This window comes from Carassius gibelio, chromosome B1, assembly GCF_023724105.1.
Source record: "Carassius gibelio isolate Cgi1373 ecotype wild population from Czech Republic chromosome B1, carGib1.2-hapl.c, whole genome shotgun sequence".
NCBI lineage: Eukaryota > Metazoa > Chordata > Actinopteri > Cypriniformes > Cyprinidae > Carassius > Carassius gibelio.
This window is the reverse complement of record NC_068396.1, coordinates 19,443,306-19,465,175: the sequence shown is the minus strand read 5'-3', so window position 1 is coordinate 19,465,175 and position 21,870 is coordinate 19,443,306. Positions and strand designations below refer to the sequence as shown.

Below are 21,870 nucleotides of genomic sequence, written 5' to 3'. Positions count from 1 at the left end.
GTATCACCAGCATAACAGTGAAAGCTAACAACGTGTTTTCTGATGAAATCTCCAAAGGGTAACATGCAAAGCATGAAGAGTAATGGCCCTAGTACTGAGCCTTGAGGTACTCCATACTGCACTTGTGATCGATATCGATATGTCTTCATTCATTGCTATTAACTGATGGCAGTCATATATGTAAGATTTAAACCATGCTAATGCACTTCCATTAATGCCAACAAAGTTTTCTAGTCTATGCAAAAGAATGTTGTGGTCAATAGTGTCAAACGCAGCACTAAGATCCAATAGAACTAATAAAGAGATATAACCACGATCAGATGATAAGAGTATGTCATTTGAAACTCTAAGGAGAGCAGTCTCAGTACTATGATACAGTCTAAATCTTGACTGGAAATCCTCACAGATATAATTTTTTTTTAAGTTGTGTTTTTTTTTTTGACAAGAGGCTTGATAACAGCCAGTTTGAAGGTATTGGGGACATATCCTAATGACAATGATGAATTAATAATAGTCAGAAGAGGATCTATCGCTTCTGGAAGCACCTCTTTTAGGAGCTTAGATGGAAACTCTAACATTCTACTCTAAGGCAGAATCATTTATATAGAAATTTATTACATGACATATATTGCCCTATATCAAAAATTATATTTACATATATGTTACCTCTGAGGCCATTTATCATTTCCATGTGTACACTCACTGGGTAGATGAAGATACATATACAGAACAGACCAAAAGTTTGGACACACCTTCTCATTCAAATAGTTTTCATTATTTTCATGACTATGAAAATTGTAGAGTTACACTGAAGGCATCAAGGGCTATTTGACCAAGAAGGAGAGTGATGAGGTGCTGCGCCAGATGACCTGGCCTCCACAGTCACCGAACCTGAACCCAATCGAGATGGTTTAGGGGTGAGCTGGACCGCAGAGTGAAGGCAGAAGGACCAACAAGTGCTAAGCATCTCTCGGGGAACTCCTTCAAGACTATTGGAAGACCATTTCAGGTGACTACCTCTTGAAGCTCATCAAGAGAATGCCAAGAGTGTAAAAATCAGTAATCAAAGCAAAAAGTGGCTACTTTGAAGAACCTAGAATATGACATATTTTCAGTTGTTTCACACTTTTTTGTTATGTATATAATTCCATATATAATTCCACATGTGTTAATTCATAGTTTTGATGCCTTCAGTGTGACTACAATTTTCATATGTCATGAAAATAAACAAAACTCTTTGAATGAGAAGGTGTGTCCAAACTTTTGGTCTGTACTGTATATCTTTTAAATGTACTTGTATAATATCATGTACATGACATATGTGTAAAAACGTATTACACATACATAAAATACACATATTTGTATGGACAAGATGTATATGTTAATATATGAAAGCATTCCAATCTTTAATAGGTTTGATATATACATTTCTTTTTACATCATATTGATTATGTGAAAATGTAATATGTGTACTGTAACAGTATGTTTATGTCTTCAAGTATATGGCTATCTTTTTATGATAGCTGTTTTTCAGGCCAGTTTACATTCTTCATGAATGCTCAGACACAGCTAAATGTCAAGTTATTGTACGTTTGATAAAATAACTCCTCTGCTAATAGCAAAGGCTTTTTGTTTTTCTCAATAATTCATGTGAATTCAATCTCTCTTTTGATGATATTCTATATGGTTCATGCATGAACAGAATTTCTTCATTCATAACAATTTTTCTTTCATCCTTTGATAAAAGTCTGCAAGCAACTTGTTTTTATCAGTGCTATAATGTGGCCTTGACATTGCTGTTCCACACCAACTAACCCACTGAAAGACCCACAAAGACACAGGCATTTTTTCCTTGAGGTGGTCTAATGTGAAGTCAATCACTGTGCTGTCACCAGTGGCTTTGAAGAAGGAAAATGTTGGGTGAGCCGCACCAGAAAACTGCTGACAATAGAGAAGCTTTGAAAACGGAACACTTTGAGGATGGATACCCTCTATGACTGTTCTTAGGTTAACTTTGAAAGCTGAAATATTTTCATCTCCACAGCCAATGTCTGAAACCATTCTGCAATTCTTCCTATAGATTTTGAAAGAAAAAAATCTAGGGGCTTAATTTTTGGGATAAAAGGAAAATGAAGACCTTCAATACCTGTCTTTACAAAAAGTACTTTACCTGACAGACCATTTCATCTCTGGGTTTGATGATGAAAACGTTCACATGTTTTATACAGTAACAATAGCAATTTACCAAACAAATTAGTAGTTTGCCTGAGTGCACAGTATTCATGAAGCAGTACTTGTACAAAACACTGATGACTATTACATAATTCTTCACCATACTAGAACATTTTTCATTGATGGACAAAAGCCCTTTTCATCAAATTCTAAAGCATCAAATTGTGTTACTTTAAGAAACGATGGATATAGATCTCAGAGTGACTCAAAGCTTTTCCTTTTCATGGAGTTACTAGAGGAACCACTACTGTTTAGAGATCTTGCAGGAAATTATGGGTTCTATTTTGCAAATTCCCCAGCAGACTGAAAGGCTCAGAGGAACTCTACAATTTTTATTTTAAATGGTAGGATACGGTAGCTTATTATTTGACAAACCTATGCATTCAATGCGTGGAAATGCGAGCAGGCATTCGTAACAGAGCAAGAGAGAGAGAGAAAGAGAGAGAGAGAGAGAGAGAGAGAGAGAGAGAGAGAGAGAGAGAGAGAGACTGGGAGGCGGGGATCGATGGAGCAGGAGCGAAACGGAAAATCCGTCTTCGCCAATAAGCATCAAGATCAGTCCCGGTGCCAATCTGAAGCTGTTTATAGGACACATTTGGCACGGCGATCTTTTACTCAAAAGTAACGGTTTAGAGGCAGATCGAGCGTAAACGAGATGTTCTTGTATAAGGGTTAGAAGTGGAACTTGGGTAGGCGAAGTCTTGGGCGTATCTGCACTTTTGTTCTTATATTGTCGAAGTGGAAAACAGCCGACGCTGAGCGCATCTGATCTTCCCCGAGCGCTCGGTGCTGATGAGGGCTTTGTCGGCGTGATCCGTCCGCGATGGCCGCTTCGGGCGGACAGAAGAGTGAGAAGTTAGATGAAGCTCAGGCTCTAGCGAGGAGCTGCGCAGGGCGACCGGACTTTCTGCCCTGCGATGGACTATCCATCTGCGCCACACACAGCCACGGGAAGTGTTTCAAGCTGCACTGGTGCTGTCATCTGGGCTGGTGCCACTGTAAGTACACGCACTGTTTCTCCAGCATCGGTGAGACTTGGATAGATAAGGATACTATCAGTTCCACAGAATATAGTATAGAATAGTATCGAAATGTCCCAAGACTTAAAACTATCACCCACAAAAAGGAGTTTATGGGGTCAACACTTTTATCTCTTAACAGTTCACCAGTGGCCAGTGTAAGGTTACAGTGTGTGAGGGAAATGTATGTGTAAAAGACAAAGCTTCCTAAAAAGCTTACTAAAAAGATTTTCAAGGCACCTTTGGTTTGTAATAAAACAAAGAGTTCCTTCACAGACTTGGGGAAATTCTTTTGTTCCCATTTCCCTTCTGACGTCAGATAAGAGTTTCAACCGTCTACAACGCCAAATGTTTCTAATCCACCGTTATAATTACTTAACCACGATTTTAACATCTTACACAAGTTCATTAGTAGGCTATGTAATGCTGCATTTGGTTTTAAAATGTAGCCTACCTTAAAAATGTTACCGTACTTTAAAATGCAACATATGTGAAAGCATGCAGTTAATAAGACTTTTAATAGCCTTTAATCTAATAGATATCCTACGTTTGCTCATTTTTATTAGACGGTAATAGCATGTTCTTATCACATCTTATAGGAATGTGGAATCTTTCGTTTGCGTCACTGATGAAATATTAAACAAGTTGATACATTTTGCATAGGCATCTCAGAAATGACGTTGTGATGTACATCTAGTATCTGCTTGTCTATGCATGCTATTACTTTGACATTGACTAAGTATTGTTATATATATATATATATATATATATATATATATATATATATATATATATATATATATATATATATATATATATAATATGTTATATATATATATATATATATATATATATATATATATATATATATATATATATATATATAATATACATAATACTTTGACATTGACTAATATATATATATATATATATATATATATATATATATATATATATATATATATATATATATATATATATATATATATGAAGAGTTCAGATGCAAAAACCTCTAAATGCCATCTGAAATTTTCATTTAAAATTAGGATTTTTATCAAGCTCCTATGCTTAAGTTGAGTCATTTTACTTTAATGGCAATGTGCAGGTCCTTTTCCAGGCTATTAAAGTGAAATAACTGAACATAAATATAGGAGCCTGAAAAAATTCCTAATTTTAGATGAAAATTTCAGATGGCATTTAGAGGTTTTTGCATCTGAACTCTTCATATATATATATATATATATATATATATATATATATATATATATATAGATAGCCTACTGTATACACATTTTAAGAGATAACGGTAATCAGATGCGCTTTATACCACCGGTGGAGGGAGCTGTTTCTTTTTTGCCTTTTTTTTTTTTTTTTTTTTTTTTTAAATAAAGAATATAAAGAATATATATAGAGCGGGTTGATTGTTTATACGATCTCCATATGTAAACCTGCTAAATGCTGACTACAGTATAGTAAATAATAGTAGAGTAGTAGAGTATTATAAACATTAACATTATATGCATTTCTGTAAAGCTGATTTAAAATATATACAGAATTAAAAAAAGACCAACAACATTTTTCAGCCATGAAAAAATAAAATAAAATCTAAATAAAGAAGTCATTATAATTATATGACCCAATATTTTTTTATATAAACTAACATTCTGTAAAATAATATGCAATGATTGACTACAATGTTTTGCAGATTATAAATAATTTGGAAGGTGTCTGAAAAAGCCTAGTTGCCTTCATCTGGGAACCTGAATAACACTGATTACATTTACAGATATTAAGTTATTTATTGCTCATTTTGTTTTTATAAGCAGTGCAAGGTCTATCAGTTTAATGTGTATAGTAGTAATATTTTATTTAAAAAGAATGTATATTAGTATAACATACTGATATTAGTCTAATGATGTGTGTTTTGAGACATTCTTGAAGCCATCTCTTTCTTTTATGATAATTTTCAGTGATTATATTATCACTAGTATTACAAGACTTACTTTATTTGTGAAATAGCATCATAAAGTAAGCCATAAGCTTTAATAAGACCAAAGCTGGATGCAAAAATGAATCAGTCAGAAGGTCAACATTTCTGAGAATGCTCCACTGCAGTACAGTATCTAACTCAAAAGCAGACTCATAGGGACTTTACAACTGAAGTGAAACTTGATTGTACAAGCAGAAGTGAATTACCCTAACATGTCCATAATGAATGTGCATTATAGAGGAAGTCAACAGATGAATAAAGGCCATGATTAGATCAGGCCATTTCTGGTGTCGGGTTTCTGATAAAAATGGCAGTCATTGTGAGGCTAACAAATGTCATGTGAGCGTGAAGGAGGGAGCAGATTCCTTAGATTCCTGAGACCTCTGTGTGAAATAATCATCTCCGAATGTGTATGTGTGTCTCTGAAAGAAAGAGAGAAAAATCTGTAGGAGCTTTTTAAATACTCAGTGGAGATTTTAAGATTCTTCTGGGTAAGTGACAGTAAAATTAGGTTGCTATGTTTTTGTAGGTTTTGTTATGCAATTACCTCGGATGGTGCTTCTGTCAACTGTCTGATTCTTAAGTCTTGTTTCCTGTTTAAGATTAGAGCAGCATTTGAGACAGCCCCCATAACTTGACTTCATAAACTCCTCCCCAACTTAAAACAGAGGGAGCAGAGCAGTTAAAATTCTTTTGTACCACATTTTATTTTTCAGTTAGCTGTATACACATGCCTTCAGGTATATGTGGCTTGGATTTCTCAACGAATCCAACAGTTTTGCTACTTTTTCTGACTGACAAGTTGAAAAAGAAATTAATCAGGATATGACAGAAAGTTCCCTGTCAGAGGTCCAGCGCTAGTCTGGCCTTTTTGCTAAGTTGGGCTTTCTTATCACAGCTTTAAAAGGTCAGCACAATTTATTCCTAGCTTGAAGGTCTCAGCTTTTTTTTTTTAAAGTTCAACCTTTCCCTTTCAGAAAAAATAAAAAATAAAAATGATAGCGGTCAAGTCTTGGAGCTTTTAACCTCACTCAATATAAAATGACAAAGTACAACATCAAACTCACCCACCATCTGAAATTAAATTGAGAATGCCAGTAAAATTCCAATTCACTTCCTGAATTTGAATTGATGAACATGCTGGAAAAATGGCAGAAAGTGCCGTTTTTTATTAATAATGTATTTAATAATATATTTTATTTTCCCACTGAATTACACATGTTCACTACATAGCTTATATTTTTCTAAAAACAATAAAACAACCTGAAATCAATGGTTTCAGGACATTTGATATACTGTATAGAGATTTTTTTTTTAAACAGTACATATCAGGACTTAAATATGCAAAAGTCTAAATGAATGATGTTATTATTTATTTTTCATGTCTTATTGCTTTCATTCTTATTAAGATTGCAATTCAACATCACATACTGTAGGGTGGGACCATTACAGGAATTAATTATTACATTAGTAACAACGCTATTTCTACCCAGACACACCCACACTACAACATACTGTAACTGTAAAGTTCAGCTGTCACAACAATGAAGCTATTATCTGTTCTCATTAAGGAGAGGATGTTTATGTTCGTAACACTATGATATTATATTATGTAAACATGCTAAATATTAATTTGATACTTGGCGCGATGCAGCACAGGCTCTCAGGCAGAACCAGTGCGCTTTAAAATGGAATGACAATGTTTCTCCTGGGAGCTTGACTGACATTTGGCCTACTTGTGAGTTGAATTGCATGAGTTATGTCTTCTTTCAGGACCCGACAAAGATTACATTACAAGACAGCATTACACTGAAACTCTGTTAGGTGCTAAAAAAAAAAACTAAAAAAAAACCTTGACTAGGTTAGTTAGTTTAATGATAATTAGAAAAAAAGGTATTGTTGCTTTTGCTAAATTCAATGATTATTTGCGTGCTGTCAGGCTTGTTTTGGGCACTGCATAAATTAGGAATACAGTATGATTAGTGGATCATTATTTCAAAATAAAAACCCTAGGCAAATAATTTCATCTGACTGTACAATTTCCCGCTTATTACATGGCTATGTATAAAATAGCAAAGTTCAGGAGAAATTTGTTTAATGCTGTAGACACACACAAGAACCTGATCTCAAGATACAATACCATTGTTAGTCTCACACAGAGACAAGAAGCCACTGTACAGTATAAAGCCCAGAGGCAGTTCTAAATGTATTTATACATACTTGCAGGAGTGAATAACTGAATACAGATTGGTTTTGTCCTTTGAGATAAGTCTTTTAAGAGGAGTTCTCTGCAGACACTGGGGATTTCTGATGTTTTCTACTCTCGTATTCCTCTTTTTCTGTCTTTCATTTGTCTTTGCTGTGTGGGTGCATGTAAACACAGCAGGCATTGTTCTTGTTTACCTCCCTAAAGGTTAGCAGGAAGATATGCCGTTTGGGGATTTCAAAACATAGAGGACATTTTAAGATTTCACTAAATCTGCGGTGTGCAGTTAGATTTTTAGTACTTGATAATGTATGTCCGATTGTTAAAATTGTTGTTTTGCAGACACCAGATGTCTATGAGATTTAATAAGAATGACATCCTTCTAAAATGAAGAAACATAAAGATATGCTTCAGTCCAGAGGCCCTAGTGTATTGGTGTTCTGGGTAGTGTAATGTATTTCTGTACTTGTCAAGATCTGATGAAAAAGGAAGTGAGAGTGCTAAGTTTCTACCAGTGGGTTGAGGAGGAGGCCATAGCACATCAGCACTATGAGTTAGCCTTGTTTAGTGTCAGTAATAATATGTCATCCTTCTCCAATGGATGGGTTCAAGTGTGATTCAGACGGACAATTCTGGATTTCAAAATTTGCTAGTGGGGTCACTGCACCTTGGAGACTGTCAGGGGGCCTTCAAAAGTCTTAGATGCTAAAAGATGTGAGCTGACCTCATAAAACCCTAGGCACCTTCAGTGTACAGTTTAGGCTGACCAGAAGGGGCTCTGCTGATACAGAGTAAAGGCACACAGTGCTTAAAGTGAAAATGTTCACTAGAGGTCACATGGCTATTAAAGCCTTCAATGTAAGTTGATTACTATGGGCCCCAGGCTCCAGAACGTACAGTGTACCAGAACATATAAGCTTACCAGTAGGGGCCCCAGACACCCTGAGCACTTCCAATTTAGGCTGCCCAGAATCGGCTTCAGTCCTCTTAGCATATACAGTGTAAGATTACTAGGGGCACGAGGTCCCTCAACATTTACATGACCAAAAAAGGTTCCAGTGCCCTCAGTACTTACACTGAGGTGATTCAAGGGGCCCCATGGCCTTCAGCCTATGAAGTGTTCACAGATCACCAAGGGCCCCAGCCCCCATAGTATGTACTGTACAGTATAGGATGATCACTCGGGCCCCCGAGCCATCGCTCTGTACTAGAGGTAGCCAATGGGATTTAAAAAAACAAGAATAATAATTGTAATGATGGTCAGGAGTCTGAATCTAACAAATTCTAAACAAACATCATCTTGCTCAAATGGTGCTCTTCGATCACTTTTGACTGGAAGAAATTGCTGTTTTGAAAATCAGAATGGTACGAAACTTGGTGACTTTTATGGCATTTGGAATGTGAACACACAAAAACATTGAGGAAGTGATTCGAGCAGACTAAGTGGTTGTAAAACAAACAAACAAACAAACAAACAAAAAAACACTTGGTCTTAGGTCAAACATGAATGACCATAGGAAATTAATGGAAAATCGACAAAAACACAAAAATTCTGAGATTTTGTGTGTTTACAATGTACAAATCTGATACAATGCACAAGTACACAAAAAGTACACAGCAACGACAGGGTGAAACTCTAAAACATCAAAAGTGCAAAACCAACACATCCACTCACACACACACACACCTATGAACTGGTGTGACTGTAATACAGGAAATAATGTAAAATAAAAGCAATAATTCAGCTACAATACAGTAAAAACTGACACACTCAAACACATACAGACATACACAATTATACATACTCGGATGAATTGGCATGGCTATTAGTACTAAAACTTACTATTAGTACTATTTAGTCACTACGTGTCAGAGAACTGAAATAAGAGGTTGAAATCAGATTAATCCCAGAGGGATTAAGCTCTGATAAACATTTTTGTTGCATTTTTATAAAATTTTTGGTTGCACTTTATTTTACAGTACGTGTACTTACATGTACTTATAGTGTACTTACAGTGTATTTATCTAAGAAAGTTCTGGTAATACAAGGTAACTACATGGGTTAGGGTTAGGTTTAGGGGTAGGTTCAGGGTTAGTACCTAGTTATTACATAGTTATTGTAATTACTATAATAAGTACATAGTATGTACATGAGAAACAGGACTGTAAAATAAAGTGCTACCAAATTTTTATGTTATGTGTAACAAATTGCTTTCTCTGTGTTCAGGTTTGACTGTAGTAATTAAAATAAAAAGATGACACTTCAAATCAACATTTGAAACCAAATAAATAAATAAAAAACTCTAAACCTTTACAAAAAGTTGTCTTTTAGAATGTCTAAATCCAAACCTACAACTTAATACAAATAAGTATGTATGTCTAAGAACAATTAGAGAATTTATATGAGCTAAACCATGGAATTGCAGATTTTTTTCTTATTTTACTCCCACCACATGGCACTAATCAGGCTTCAAAATGGGATATTAAAGGCACTGACTTTATTTTAACATGAAATACTGCATTCATTGAAAAGTAATATAAAATATATATATTAAAAAGAAAATTCCTCATAATCATTGGGTTAATATTAATTAGTGCCATGGAATTATCTCCAAATATAAAAAATTATAAAGAAAAATATTACTGAACAAAATTATATTACATTGATTTTACTTGGGCGAAAAAAGTTACATTTCAGAAATCCGGTCACTTGATCATGAAGATGTGACTTCCAATTGAGGGGCACCAGAGGGTTAAGAAAAAAATATAAACCAGATGGATAGAGCATTTTCCTGAACACCAATTACACCTTTAATTGGTGTTCAGTGAGGCATCATATAAGCACAGAGTGAGATGATGCTTGGTCTGTTCTTGAAGCCAGTCTGGACTGGCAAGTAAACCTATTAGACACACATACACAGAAACTGAGAGGGAGAGAGACACAGACAGAGAGTGAATGTTCTACCTGAGATGAACCGAGACCTAATCGTGAACATAGCAATGCCTGTCTAATCCTGATGGATGATTCACACAAAGGGATTTTCAAGGCCTTCATCATCAGTCTTCACCCAAACCCACCTTCACACTTCTCTGAGACCAGTCCGATGTGTAATTACAGCTGAGCAGGACAGAGAGATTGTAGGAGTGTAGAACTCAGCTCCTCTCATCTGTGACTTCACTCTTCTAATCAGGGCTTGCTCTCAACCTTTTACCAAGACGAACATCTCACACAGTCTGAGTGGCAGCCACCCTCACTACTGCTTTCACCAAGGTTCTTGAGAGTCTATTTTAAGGGCGCATCAAAACAGATGCAAATGTCAAGCTGTATCAGGCAATTCCAAGTTGTATCAGCTAAATGAACTCCTCCAAACTTCTGCCACCACTTATCATTTAAATACTCTACAGCAGTGGTTTTCAACCTGTGGTCCGCGGTGGTATTGCAGGTGGGCCGCCAATTATTTTCTGTTCATTTCCAGTCCATTCTAGGGCTGTGCGATTAAAAGAAAACGTCCTAAAATCACGATTTGAGCGTGCGCATATGCCTAACTCCAGGTTCACACACTGTCTGTGATGCGCCTTTTTTCTGAGCCAATGTTGACGGATCAGAGCGTTCTCACTGCGGTAAAAGGCTAGAAATAAAAACGTGCGAAAATAATTCATGTCTAACACATGAGCATAGAGTGAATTTGTTAGTGAACAGGATGCAGTTTAAGTGAGAGGAGACACGTTTTAAGTGTGCACACTCTCTCCTCGCAAAGCAGCGTGTATATGAGCAAGCAAGAGCGGTTTTGTGACAGAGCAAAGGAAATCTGCTGCGAACAGAGAGATTCGCACTCGTAAATTATTTTAATGTGCTTTCGCGTTATATTTATGCGCTCTCACTGCTGACCGCATACACATACTGTACACACACTGCAAACACCTGAGGCACCGCTACAATTAATGAGCTCTATGAACAATGCATGGCAAAAAAGAAAAAAAAGTCCCTGTATACAGGATTTTTTTTTACATTTATTTATTTTGCCACAAGTCTATACATTTTTTTACATCTTCACAAAATTTCGTGATAATTTTGACTTATGTCTGTTCTAGAGATGTTACAACTTTTTGATAAAGCTCTGATTGGTTTTCTTTTGGAAATATGTTTCAAATTAATCCTGAATGCATTTATGACTGTAAAAGCACAATTGCAAAATTGATCAAAAAAAATTGCGATAGTTTTTTTTTTTTTTTGTCCATATCGCACAGCCCTAGTTTATTCAATAAATATAGTTTAAAATGTAGCTTCTGAGTACTAAGTTATTAACCCAACAATAGCGGGGTCAGTTAATTTTTTTGAAGTGGGCCGTGCAAACATATGTGTTTGGTTGTGTGGGCCGCGAGTTGAAAAAGGTTGGGAACCACTGCTCTACAGAGAGAAAGTAGAGCTCTTACCAGGCACAACATTTAAGATAATAGTCGCAAATGAAAAAAAAAATGAAGACTTTATTTATTAACTATTATTTCATTCCAATTCCATATTACATTTTTTGAGGTCACTATGAACTGCAAAAGTCGCTGGTTTGCTTTATTTTATTTTATTACTATGATCTGCTAGCCTGGTAATACCAAACTCTGCTACTTCACTTTGCTTCATAGACAGAGGTTGGTGTACCCATAAGCCAATCACATAACGTTTGGTTATGACGTGTGTTATTCGCCGGCTCAGCCACATCGAACTTCCGCTATAAACACAGGTATGAGGCAAAAAAAAAAAAAAACACTGAGTGCGTTATGCTGCCTTCTTAACCTGATCCTCCGTGAGAGCAACCAAAGGGGTACACAATCACAATTATCGGCCTGTCTGACTTTTGCCTCCTCAGTTTCTCGCTGACGATCGGTAACAGTTGATAAATTAAACTAAATTAAACATCACCTACATTCAAAATGTAAAACAGACTTTATTCTTGTTTGGGCTTCAATTGGCAAATGCCGTGAATATTCTCCACATCAGAGCGAATAGCATCCCGTGTCTCCATATCCTCGATTTCCCTAACCTAAACTACATTCTTAAATTTGGCGATTAGCGTCTACGTCATGGCTCTCAGCCCGCCCTCTGTTCATTGATTGGCTGGCTGGTTTGGAGCCGGAGGAAAACTGGGAAAAAGTACCTTAAAAAGACTTCCTTGGTAAAACATAAAAAATATCACCAACATTACCAGCACAAAACTAGCATAAACCAGCAAGACCAGCACTAAAGCACATATAAAGTACAGAAAATAATATAAAATACTGTAGAGTACTCAAAAATCCAAATATAAAGCAGACAGACAAAAGTCCAAGTCAAAGATTGGTTTGCTTCCCAGTTCTCAACAAGTACAGTGTATAGAGGTCGATGTTTGGCATTATATCATTTTAGTTAGAGCCAGGCCATAGTCACAAGTAATTATGATTAAGACCATACAAAATTTGAGTATTGTAAATGGCAAGTCAAAATTGTGCCATGATTAAATTTTAGAGTCTCAAGCTCTCATATCTGATAGCTTAGATTGCATGTCTGTAAAACAGGATATGGAAAGTCCTGCTCACATCCGCCTGTAAACCATGATCAGGCTTTGTTTGCACAATATTTGTCTGAGCACAAGAACTTAAAGCCTAAAAATAAGACCAACAATCACAGGATTAGGTCTTATCTGTAGACACACACATTCTGTGGTCCCCAGTCACTTGCTCAAATTCCACTAATTTATATGTCCCACATGTCTGGAAGTGGTTTCCAGTTTCATTAGCTTTCATCATTTCATCAAGTTTAAATGAAACATGAAAAATGGATAGAGCAGCTCTGAAGTTTTCTGTATTGATGTAAATGGTGTGTGTGGGTACGTTTTCTTATATTTTATACAGTGCTCCCCTCCTAGCACTTAGCACAGACTTCTAACCCATCCATGTACACATGGTCAATGATTTGTAATGGGCCTATAATGTTCTGTATTATATGACTGAATCAGGCTTTAGTGGTAGATTATTATCTGTCATGTGTAGAATGACCCAATTACTGAGCTGATTTAGCAGGATAGTCTACTGCAAAGATTTTCTCACCGGAGGCCTCTTAAGACTATGTCAAACAGTTTGCATGACACATTATTTAGTTTTAAAAAACATCCCTAAAATAATTCAACCTCATGATACTGTAAATAACAAGAAATATAATAATAATAATTCTTTAGCAAATTTTCAACTGATGAAATCTGCACAATTTTGCTGTGTTCTTTAATGAAGTTCATTGTAATATGAAGTGAAAACATATTAGAAATTGATATGTATGGCACATTTAAATATGTATGTTTATGTTTATGTAATACATTTTATGTTCAAATACATGATCTATCAATATATGAGGATGTTATATAAGTAAGATAGACATCTATTTAAATAATTTATTACAAACACATACAGTCATGCCCATAAATATTGGCACCCTTGGTAAATATGATCAAATAAGGTTGTGAAAATTCATCTGTGTTGTTAATCCTTTTGATCTATTATTTAAAAATTCACAAAAATTTATAATTTCATTGGACAATAAGAATTTAAAATGGGGGGAAATATCATTGTGAAATAAATATTTTTCTCTAATACTCGTTGGACACAATTATTGGCACCTCTAGAAATTCTTATGAGTAAAATGTCTCTGAAGTATATTCCTATTCATATTAACAATTTTGAGCACTCTAGCATGCATGATTATAAACATGAAATCATCCAGCTCTGGCTTCCTTTTTCACAGAAATATAAAGAGGAGGGAAAATAAAGCCCAAATTCCCTTAATCATCCATCACAATCAGAAAAACCAGAGAAAATATTTATGATGTGCAGCAAAAGATATCGGGGCTTCACAAATCGGTGAAGTGGCTTTAAGTAAAGAACTAGAGCAGTAAACATTCCCATTTCCACCATCAGGGCAATAATTAAGAATTTCCCACCAACAGAAAATGATACAAAACTGCCTGGAAGAGGATGTGTGTCTATATCGTCCTAATGCATGGTGAGGAGGTCAGTTTGAGTGGCTAAAGACTCTCCAAGGATCACAGCTGGAGAATTGCAGAAAATAGTTGAGTCTCTGGTTCAGAAAACCTTTCAAAAAATTGTCAAAGAGAACCTACATCACCACATGTTGTTTGGGAGGGTTACAAGAAAAATTATCCTAGTTCATTCAAAAACAAACTAAAGCATATTCGGTTATCAGCCATGATTGGAATTTTAAATGGGACTGGCTTTTATGATCAGATGAAACTAAAAAATAAGCTTTTTAGCAGCAAACACTCAAGATGGGTTTGGTGAACACAGAGAAAAAAAGTACCCCATGTGTACAATAAAATATACTGCTCTATTTTTGATGTTGTGGGCCTGTATTTCTGCTGGAGGTCCTGGACATCTTGTTTAGATACATGGCATCATGGATTCTATTAAATACCAACAGATAAAAAATCAGTAAGTGACTGACTCTGTTAGAAATCTTATAATGGGTCATGTTTGGATCTTCCGACCGTACAATAATCCAAACACAAGCCTCAGAAATAACACAGAAATGGGTCACTGAGCTCAAAACCAAGCTTCTGCTATAGCCATTGCAGTCCTCTGACCTGAACCCTACAAAAAATGAGAGGAGTGAACTGAAGAGGAGAAGCACCAACATGGAGCTGGGAATCTGAAGGGTCTGGACTGATTCTGGAAGAAGGAATGGTCTCTGATCTCTTGTCAGGTGTTCTCTAACCTCATCGGGCATTATAGGAGAAATTTAGAGCTGTTAAACTGGCACATGGAGGTTTCAAAAAGTATTGAATAAAAGGGTGCCAATAATTGTGTCCATTTATTATTAGAGAAGTATTAGAGAAAAACATTTATTTCATAATGATATTTCCCCCCATTTAAAATTCTTATTATCCAATGAAATGATACTTTTTTATGATTTTTTTAAATAAAAGATCAAAAGGATTAACAACACAGATGAATTTTCACAACCTTTTTTTTTTTTTTGATCATATTTACCAAGGGTGCCAATATTTGTGGGCATGACTGTATATAAACATAAAAATACATAAACAGATTGTTTTGTATATGTGGTGATTTAATAACGTTGCATATATATGTATATATATATATATATAGTTGAAATGTTATTGCTACATTTAATACCGTATAAAAATCATAATCAAGATATTATTACTATACAGTATGTACATATTTTACTATGGAGAGCTTATTTATGTTATACACTTAGCCAGAGAATACATGTACATTGTGTGAAAATTATATATGGCCTTATAGGTAACATATCACTTTTGATATTTTGCAAAAAATGTCGGAATTACATTTTCGCATAGGAACTCATGGAGACATTAAGGTCAGCAGCACAATTACTTTATAAATGATTAAACAGAAATTAAAATGTTGAGTCTCTTCTGTTAATTAGCATTCCACACATCTACATCCGATCAGATCAGTCTGGACGATGGTGACGGACATAAACACACTTTTTAAGGGCAGTTGAATGTTTTTGCTCCCTTGTTCCTAAGAAAGTATTTCCTTTTTGGAAGCTTAATCTAAAAAGACAGACATGACAGACACAGTAATAGTGGCAGAATAATTCTTGTTCTCGACAGGATGTTGATGTGATTATTATGAAGGATAGTTTTTTTTTTCATGGCTTAGAGTTTCTGTACAAGGCTCAAGGCATCTATCATTTCACGTTTCACACATGACTGCAAACACTTGTTATTTCAGATCTATAGTGTGGTGGAGGCAATTGTTATGTATATACAGTACATCCTTCTTTCAAATTCTTTAGCTTGGCAGTAGAAAAGGTCAAAGTGGTAGTCACAAAAATTATAAACGGCTACTGAATAAGATTAGAGGTATTGGCTTTTGTTCTTATGACTTGTTAACTGGGGCAAGCCTTTCCTTTTTCTTTTCTTTTGTAATGAAATATCAATTAAGTAGGTCTGCTTTCTTTTTCTATCTTTTTCCATCAAAAGCAGATTAACATGCATTCTACCACAGCTAAACATGACAAATCTGGGGATATAGTAGGTAGCCTTTTTACTGTAAGTTGATCCCCTGTGTCATATGCTTTGAATCAAATGTGTGTCATGTCTGTTCATATAATTCATATTCATTCAAGTTCCTTTTTTCATTCAAGGATTTTTTTTTTGTCTCTCTGTCCTATTTCCCATTCAAATGTTCACAAATAAAACATAGCCCACAAGGCTATCTGCTCCAACAATTTTATATACTATAAAACCTCTCCCAGTTTTTGTTCCCTTAGTTTACAAATTGTATATACTGCATACACTGTAAGCCGTCTTCATCTAATGCAGACCCAGGATTGAGAGATTTGAAAGAAGCTGCATAGCCAAGGGCAAACACAATTAGCTTTTTTGTGTGTGTGTGTGTGTGCGTGTGTTTATTTAATCTCAAGATTCTTATTGCCTTCCAATGACATTAAAAGATGGGTGTGATGAAAAAGTGACAGAAAGTCAGAAAGAGATGTGTTTTTCTGTTGGGAGAAGCAGAAACTGCAAGTGATGTCAGTAATAATGGTTAATTCAGAATTTTATGCCAGTAACTGCCACAGTTGAATGCCATTTATCAATGCAGTTGGAAAATCAAGTTGTTTTTCCGGGGATTGAGATAAACAAATCTACAAGGTTGAAAAATAGCTGGAAAGAGAAGATAAAAGTGTGTGATGCTACAGAAAATGTTGTTTTGGACCAGATACCTGCGATATCTGACTTCTATATGAGTGGAGATTCGGATCAGATGGAAATGGTTCTTTGTCTGGGCCTCAGAATGTTTCAGAGCGCAGAATCCTTTGAGATACTATAGCAGTCACACTCAAACTCTATTCACCTCATGGGGGAAATGCAGTAGAATTACTTTTAGATAAGATATACCTGAGTCAGATCAGAATTAAAAACTCAAAAAGTACTAAAATTACAAGAAAACACTATGAAATTACCAAAACCTCAACTAAAATTAAAACAAAAAATATGAAAAATATTTAACAAGAACCATGATAGTATCTTTTATTTCTGAAACATACATTTTAATGTTTTATATTTTTTTGGGGAAAAGCAGATATGAAAATAAATCGTTCTTAACATTTTATCGTCTTTTATTTGTATTTCTTGTTTTTGGAAGATATTATTTCTGCTTCACTGCTTATTAAAATTATATACAACTGAAAAAAGTGTCAAAAAAGTGCTAAAAAAACGAATTTAAATGGCATTTAAATATATATTTTTCCAGAACTGTATTTTCTTTTACAGTATCTTATATCTTATGTATCTACAGTACATGACATATGACCTCTAAAGTTGAGAATATGCCTCTGTGTGAGATTGCTGGTTGTGAAAGAATCAATTCTGTACTCTGTGAAAGAGTAACACTTTCAGATTAGTAACTTGCTTTGAACTGTGCAAGTATCTAGCAACTTATAACAGCATCTATCACAGCTATCACTAGCACAGCAGACAAATCAACAGCAGCTGAAGACTAAGTCAACTCTCAAATGAGATTTGAATTTAAGTTTTCAGTGAGAATATACTTATTTTTTCTCAACCTCATCTATTCTTTAGTAAGTTTTCTCACATTAACTTGATGATATAAGTGTCTCCTCTTGCACAGAAAGAATTGTTTTGGGGCACCTATTGTATTCAATACGTATTATTATTAATTTTATTGAATGACAAAAAGTTAATTCTGCTATTTTCTTTTTGCAGGTAAATATGTCTACCAACCCATGACCAGCGTATGCCAACTTCCCAGCACGCCGGTTCCAGTTGACCCCTCAGGTCACACCCACACCATGAACCTGTCCATCTCCCTGGCTGAGCGCTTTCTCAGGACGGCCCCCAAATTCCAGGCTCCACCCTGCCCAGAGTCGCCCAAGCTCTGCGTCATCTCTGAGCTCTTTGTGGATGATTACATGGTCAAACGTATCAATGGTAAGATGTGTTATGTGCAAAGGCCACCTCCCCCTACACCAAATCCTACACACCAACCCCAAATGCCGGCACCTCAACCTACACCCCAACGTACCAACAAGCACACAAAGCAAGCGGGCCCAACTATTAAACACGGCCAACCAAACGAGAAGATCTCAGGCCCTAAAATGGACCACTGCTCGTCTCCCTCCAGCTCAGAAGACTCTGGAATCAATGCATTGGGTCTGCACTACATGGAATCATGCGATGAGGACTCCTGCATGGATGACGACGACGACGAGGAAGAAGAGGATGATGAGTTGAGTACCGATGGGGACTCCAGTCCCGGTAGCCTCTGGGACCAGGATGAGTGCTCTTTACTGTCACCGTCCAAATCAATGGTTGAGATCATTGAGAAGATCGAGACTACAGTTTGACATGCCTGTTGATTAATACACAGCTGGAATTCCTCAGTCTCGGAAACACTTCCCTACACTAACCAAATGCAGGTGCATGAGTTCAATGAGCCAGTACAAGCACACGCTCCCTGTTATGGCAGTGCCATCTGAGGTTGTCCCAGAAGAGCCCTTGAGGGATGAGTCATGGCAACTCTCTCCTGTACTTACTACAACTCTCGTTTTCCCTATAGTCAGTTACGCATGGTGAGGCTAATGTAGGTTGCACGCAAGTTAAGTGTGCTGACAAACACATATCATGAGAACTTTGACCAAATGGGACTCAATATGATAGAATATTTCATGGATGAACAGATGTAGAAAAGTCAAACTCAAAAATATGAGGCTATGTCTCCTTAGATGGCTCAGAAACAATCTGTCCAATGCATAGAAATGGAAGAGGGGATGGCTGATGCAATATGGAGAGATCTAGACTAAGACCAGGTCTGTGTGTGTTAGGAAGATGGAGCGTGCTACAAAGATAAAAGGAGAAAGAGTGAGGGAGAGAGATAGTCCTGTTAGCAGAATCAGTCAGAACAGTGGCTAAATCATGCATGAGTTCAGAGGATGGTAATGAAACTTTGCGATTAAAAGAGATTGAGGCTCGTGCTTGAGGGAATGCCCCTTTTTTCAATCTCTCTCAAACCCTGAGATTCCAAGGGTACATTACCAGACATTCCTTGTCTGGTACCAGACTGTGGGGCCAATCATCACAGTCCTTAAAGCTTATGTCTTCTTTAGGAGTGGAAAATAAATTTGACAATCAGTTAGATCTAAAATAAATTCTGAACAAGAGTGATAAGGAATAAATTGCATTGTTCATCCCCCAAGAATCCCATTATAGTCTGTGTTCCATTTTGTCAAGCCACTTTAAAAGTATGTTGTGGAAAATTGACAAAGCCAGAGGATTGCTTAGGGTCCATTCATGCACGATGCGTTTTTGTGTCCTGTTTTTTTAATTGTTGGTCTACATAATTGTGCTGGACAGATGCTATTGAAATTTATGCTACTTGATGTTTTTCTCACATCTGCAATTTTAAGAGTTCACCCAAGCATTACATTTCTGTCATAATTTACTCATTGTCGTGTTATCACAAACCTGTATGACTTTCTTATGTAAAAGAATATGACCAATGTTATTTGTATGTATTGTAAATGGAATTTGGTAGATGCTTTTTACAAAACAACTTACACTGGATTCAAGGTATACTTGGCATCAGGTAAAAATGTTATCAAACCCATAACCTTTACGTTGCCTGAGCTACAGGAATGCTACAAACCAGCTTTCAGATAATTTCTGCCACCCCTGTCCAGCTGTATTTAATGCAAGAACGCATCCTGTGTGCTAAGGGCCTCTTAGTGTCACTTTTAGATCTTTGAGATCTTCACTGGCTGCAAGAGTTTCAGGTTTTCTAAGGGTTTAAGAACATGTGGCCCATTCAAACTGGCCAGAGCAACTTCCATTCCAATTTTCCATTGCATTCACACTTATCTTATTATGTTAAGAACAGAACTCTGTTACCAAATACCCAAGCACAGTTATAGACTGGCCCAAAATGTAAAAAAACAATACCAGCATGTCAAGAAGTTCTTCTTTGCCTTGGTTCAAGCACATGCTCCCATTGCTATCACTGCTGAGGTGGAACACAGTCCTAAATGAAATATCAAAGCCACACAGGGAATTCACACATACATGTCTTGCTCTCCATTTTTAAACGGATTACTTAAACAAAAAAAAATGGAAAGTTATGATAATAAATTTGCTAATTAGGAGACTACAAGACTGCCAAGGATGTACTGACTGGATGGAAACCAAGTGAACCCTTTTAATGATCCAACCTCGTTTATTTCAAGTATTGGCTCAAAGATGTTATACTAGCTTGCTGTCTGCCAAACTCATGTAATATATAAGCACATATGTAACTTCACTGCCTGAACAACAATATTCATTTAGGAGTTCCTCTGATCACGGAAGGACCATGATCCATAGAAGGATGCAGGTGTGAATCTTTCCTTGTTACTGAATGAATGAATAAAACTATCCCTGTCTCTGCAGTTTTCATATCAGGGACTAATACTGTAGCTAAAAATATATACTGTAGACACACAAATGTTTATCAAATATTAAAATGTATCCTTTTTTTCTTTCTTTTAACAACTATTGTTAATTCACCTCTTATTTTTTCTTATAAAGAAATTTAGAAAATAAGAAATGTTTCTGTCTTTCATTCTGAAAATATGCTTGTGCGTCTTGGCTGATTCCAAACGTAAGCGTTAAGCAAAGGTGTTAATATAATTTCACAGAAAAAATATTGGATCTACAGCTGTTAAAGGCTAACTGCTTTGACTTTTTAATCCTAGATAATCCTAGAGAACTTCCAGTTCATTTTAACCCCTTCATTATCAGAAGAGAGGATATTTCGGAATCATAGAGGAGCAGTTAGCAGGGAAATCCATTTGAAGCCATCGAAGCAGCGAGACCTTATGCCTTCTTGGAAAACAGATGAGTGCTAACCAGAAGAGGCTCCTTAGAATACAAGCCTGAACCAATAAAATCACAGACCACAAAACGTCCCCGTGTTGATGAGCACACTTGCATCTCTCTTAAAGCTATTTCAAACACATCCAGTACAACCTATATCAATGCTTCTAATAACTGCATTTAGGGGTGTGATTGACCCATTAAAGGAATACCGTATAGTTCACCCAAAAAATAACAGTTCTCAAAATTAACAGTTCTCACTTTCAGGCCATCCAAGATGCATTTCTTCATCTGAACAGATGTGAGAAATTTTAGCATTATGTTAGTTGCTCACCAGTGGATCTGCTGCAGTGAATGGGTGCCATTAGAAGATGTGGATACTTTTATCATATATCTGATATCAGCAGACGTGGCGTTGATTGACAGGGAGGAAAGACAACACAGAAAGATGCTCGGACAAGAATACCTGCTAGTGAATTTGAATAGCGTCAAATTGTAGACATTTTCGGTTCTGATTTTTGG

General features: G+C 36.1%; 1 protein-coding gene across 1 annotated transcript; it reads left to right on the top strand.

The window, feature by feature from the left end:
* The first annotated feature begins 2,670 nt into the window (after positions 1 to 2,670).
* cb1h3orf70 (chromosome B1 C3orf70 homolog) lies at positions 2,671 to 21,034 on the top strand. The gene is made up of 2 exons (XM_052546262.1): positions 2,671 to 3,230; positions 18,208 to 21,034. The coding sequence occupies exons 1-2, from the start codon at positions 3,056 to 3,058 to the stop codon at positions 18,846 to 18,848; spliced, it is 816 nt and encodes a 271-aa protein (XP_052402222.1). The 5' UTR covers positions 2,671 to 3,055; the 3' UTR covers positions 18,849 to 21,034.
* Positions 21,035 to 21,870: the final 836 nt, after the last annotated feature.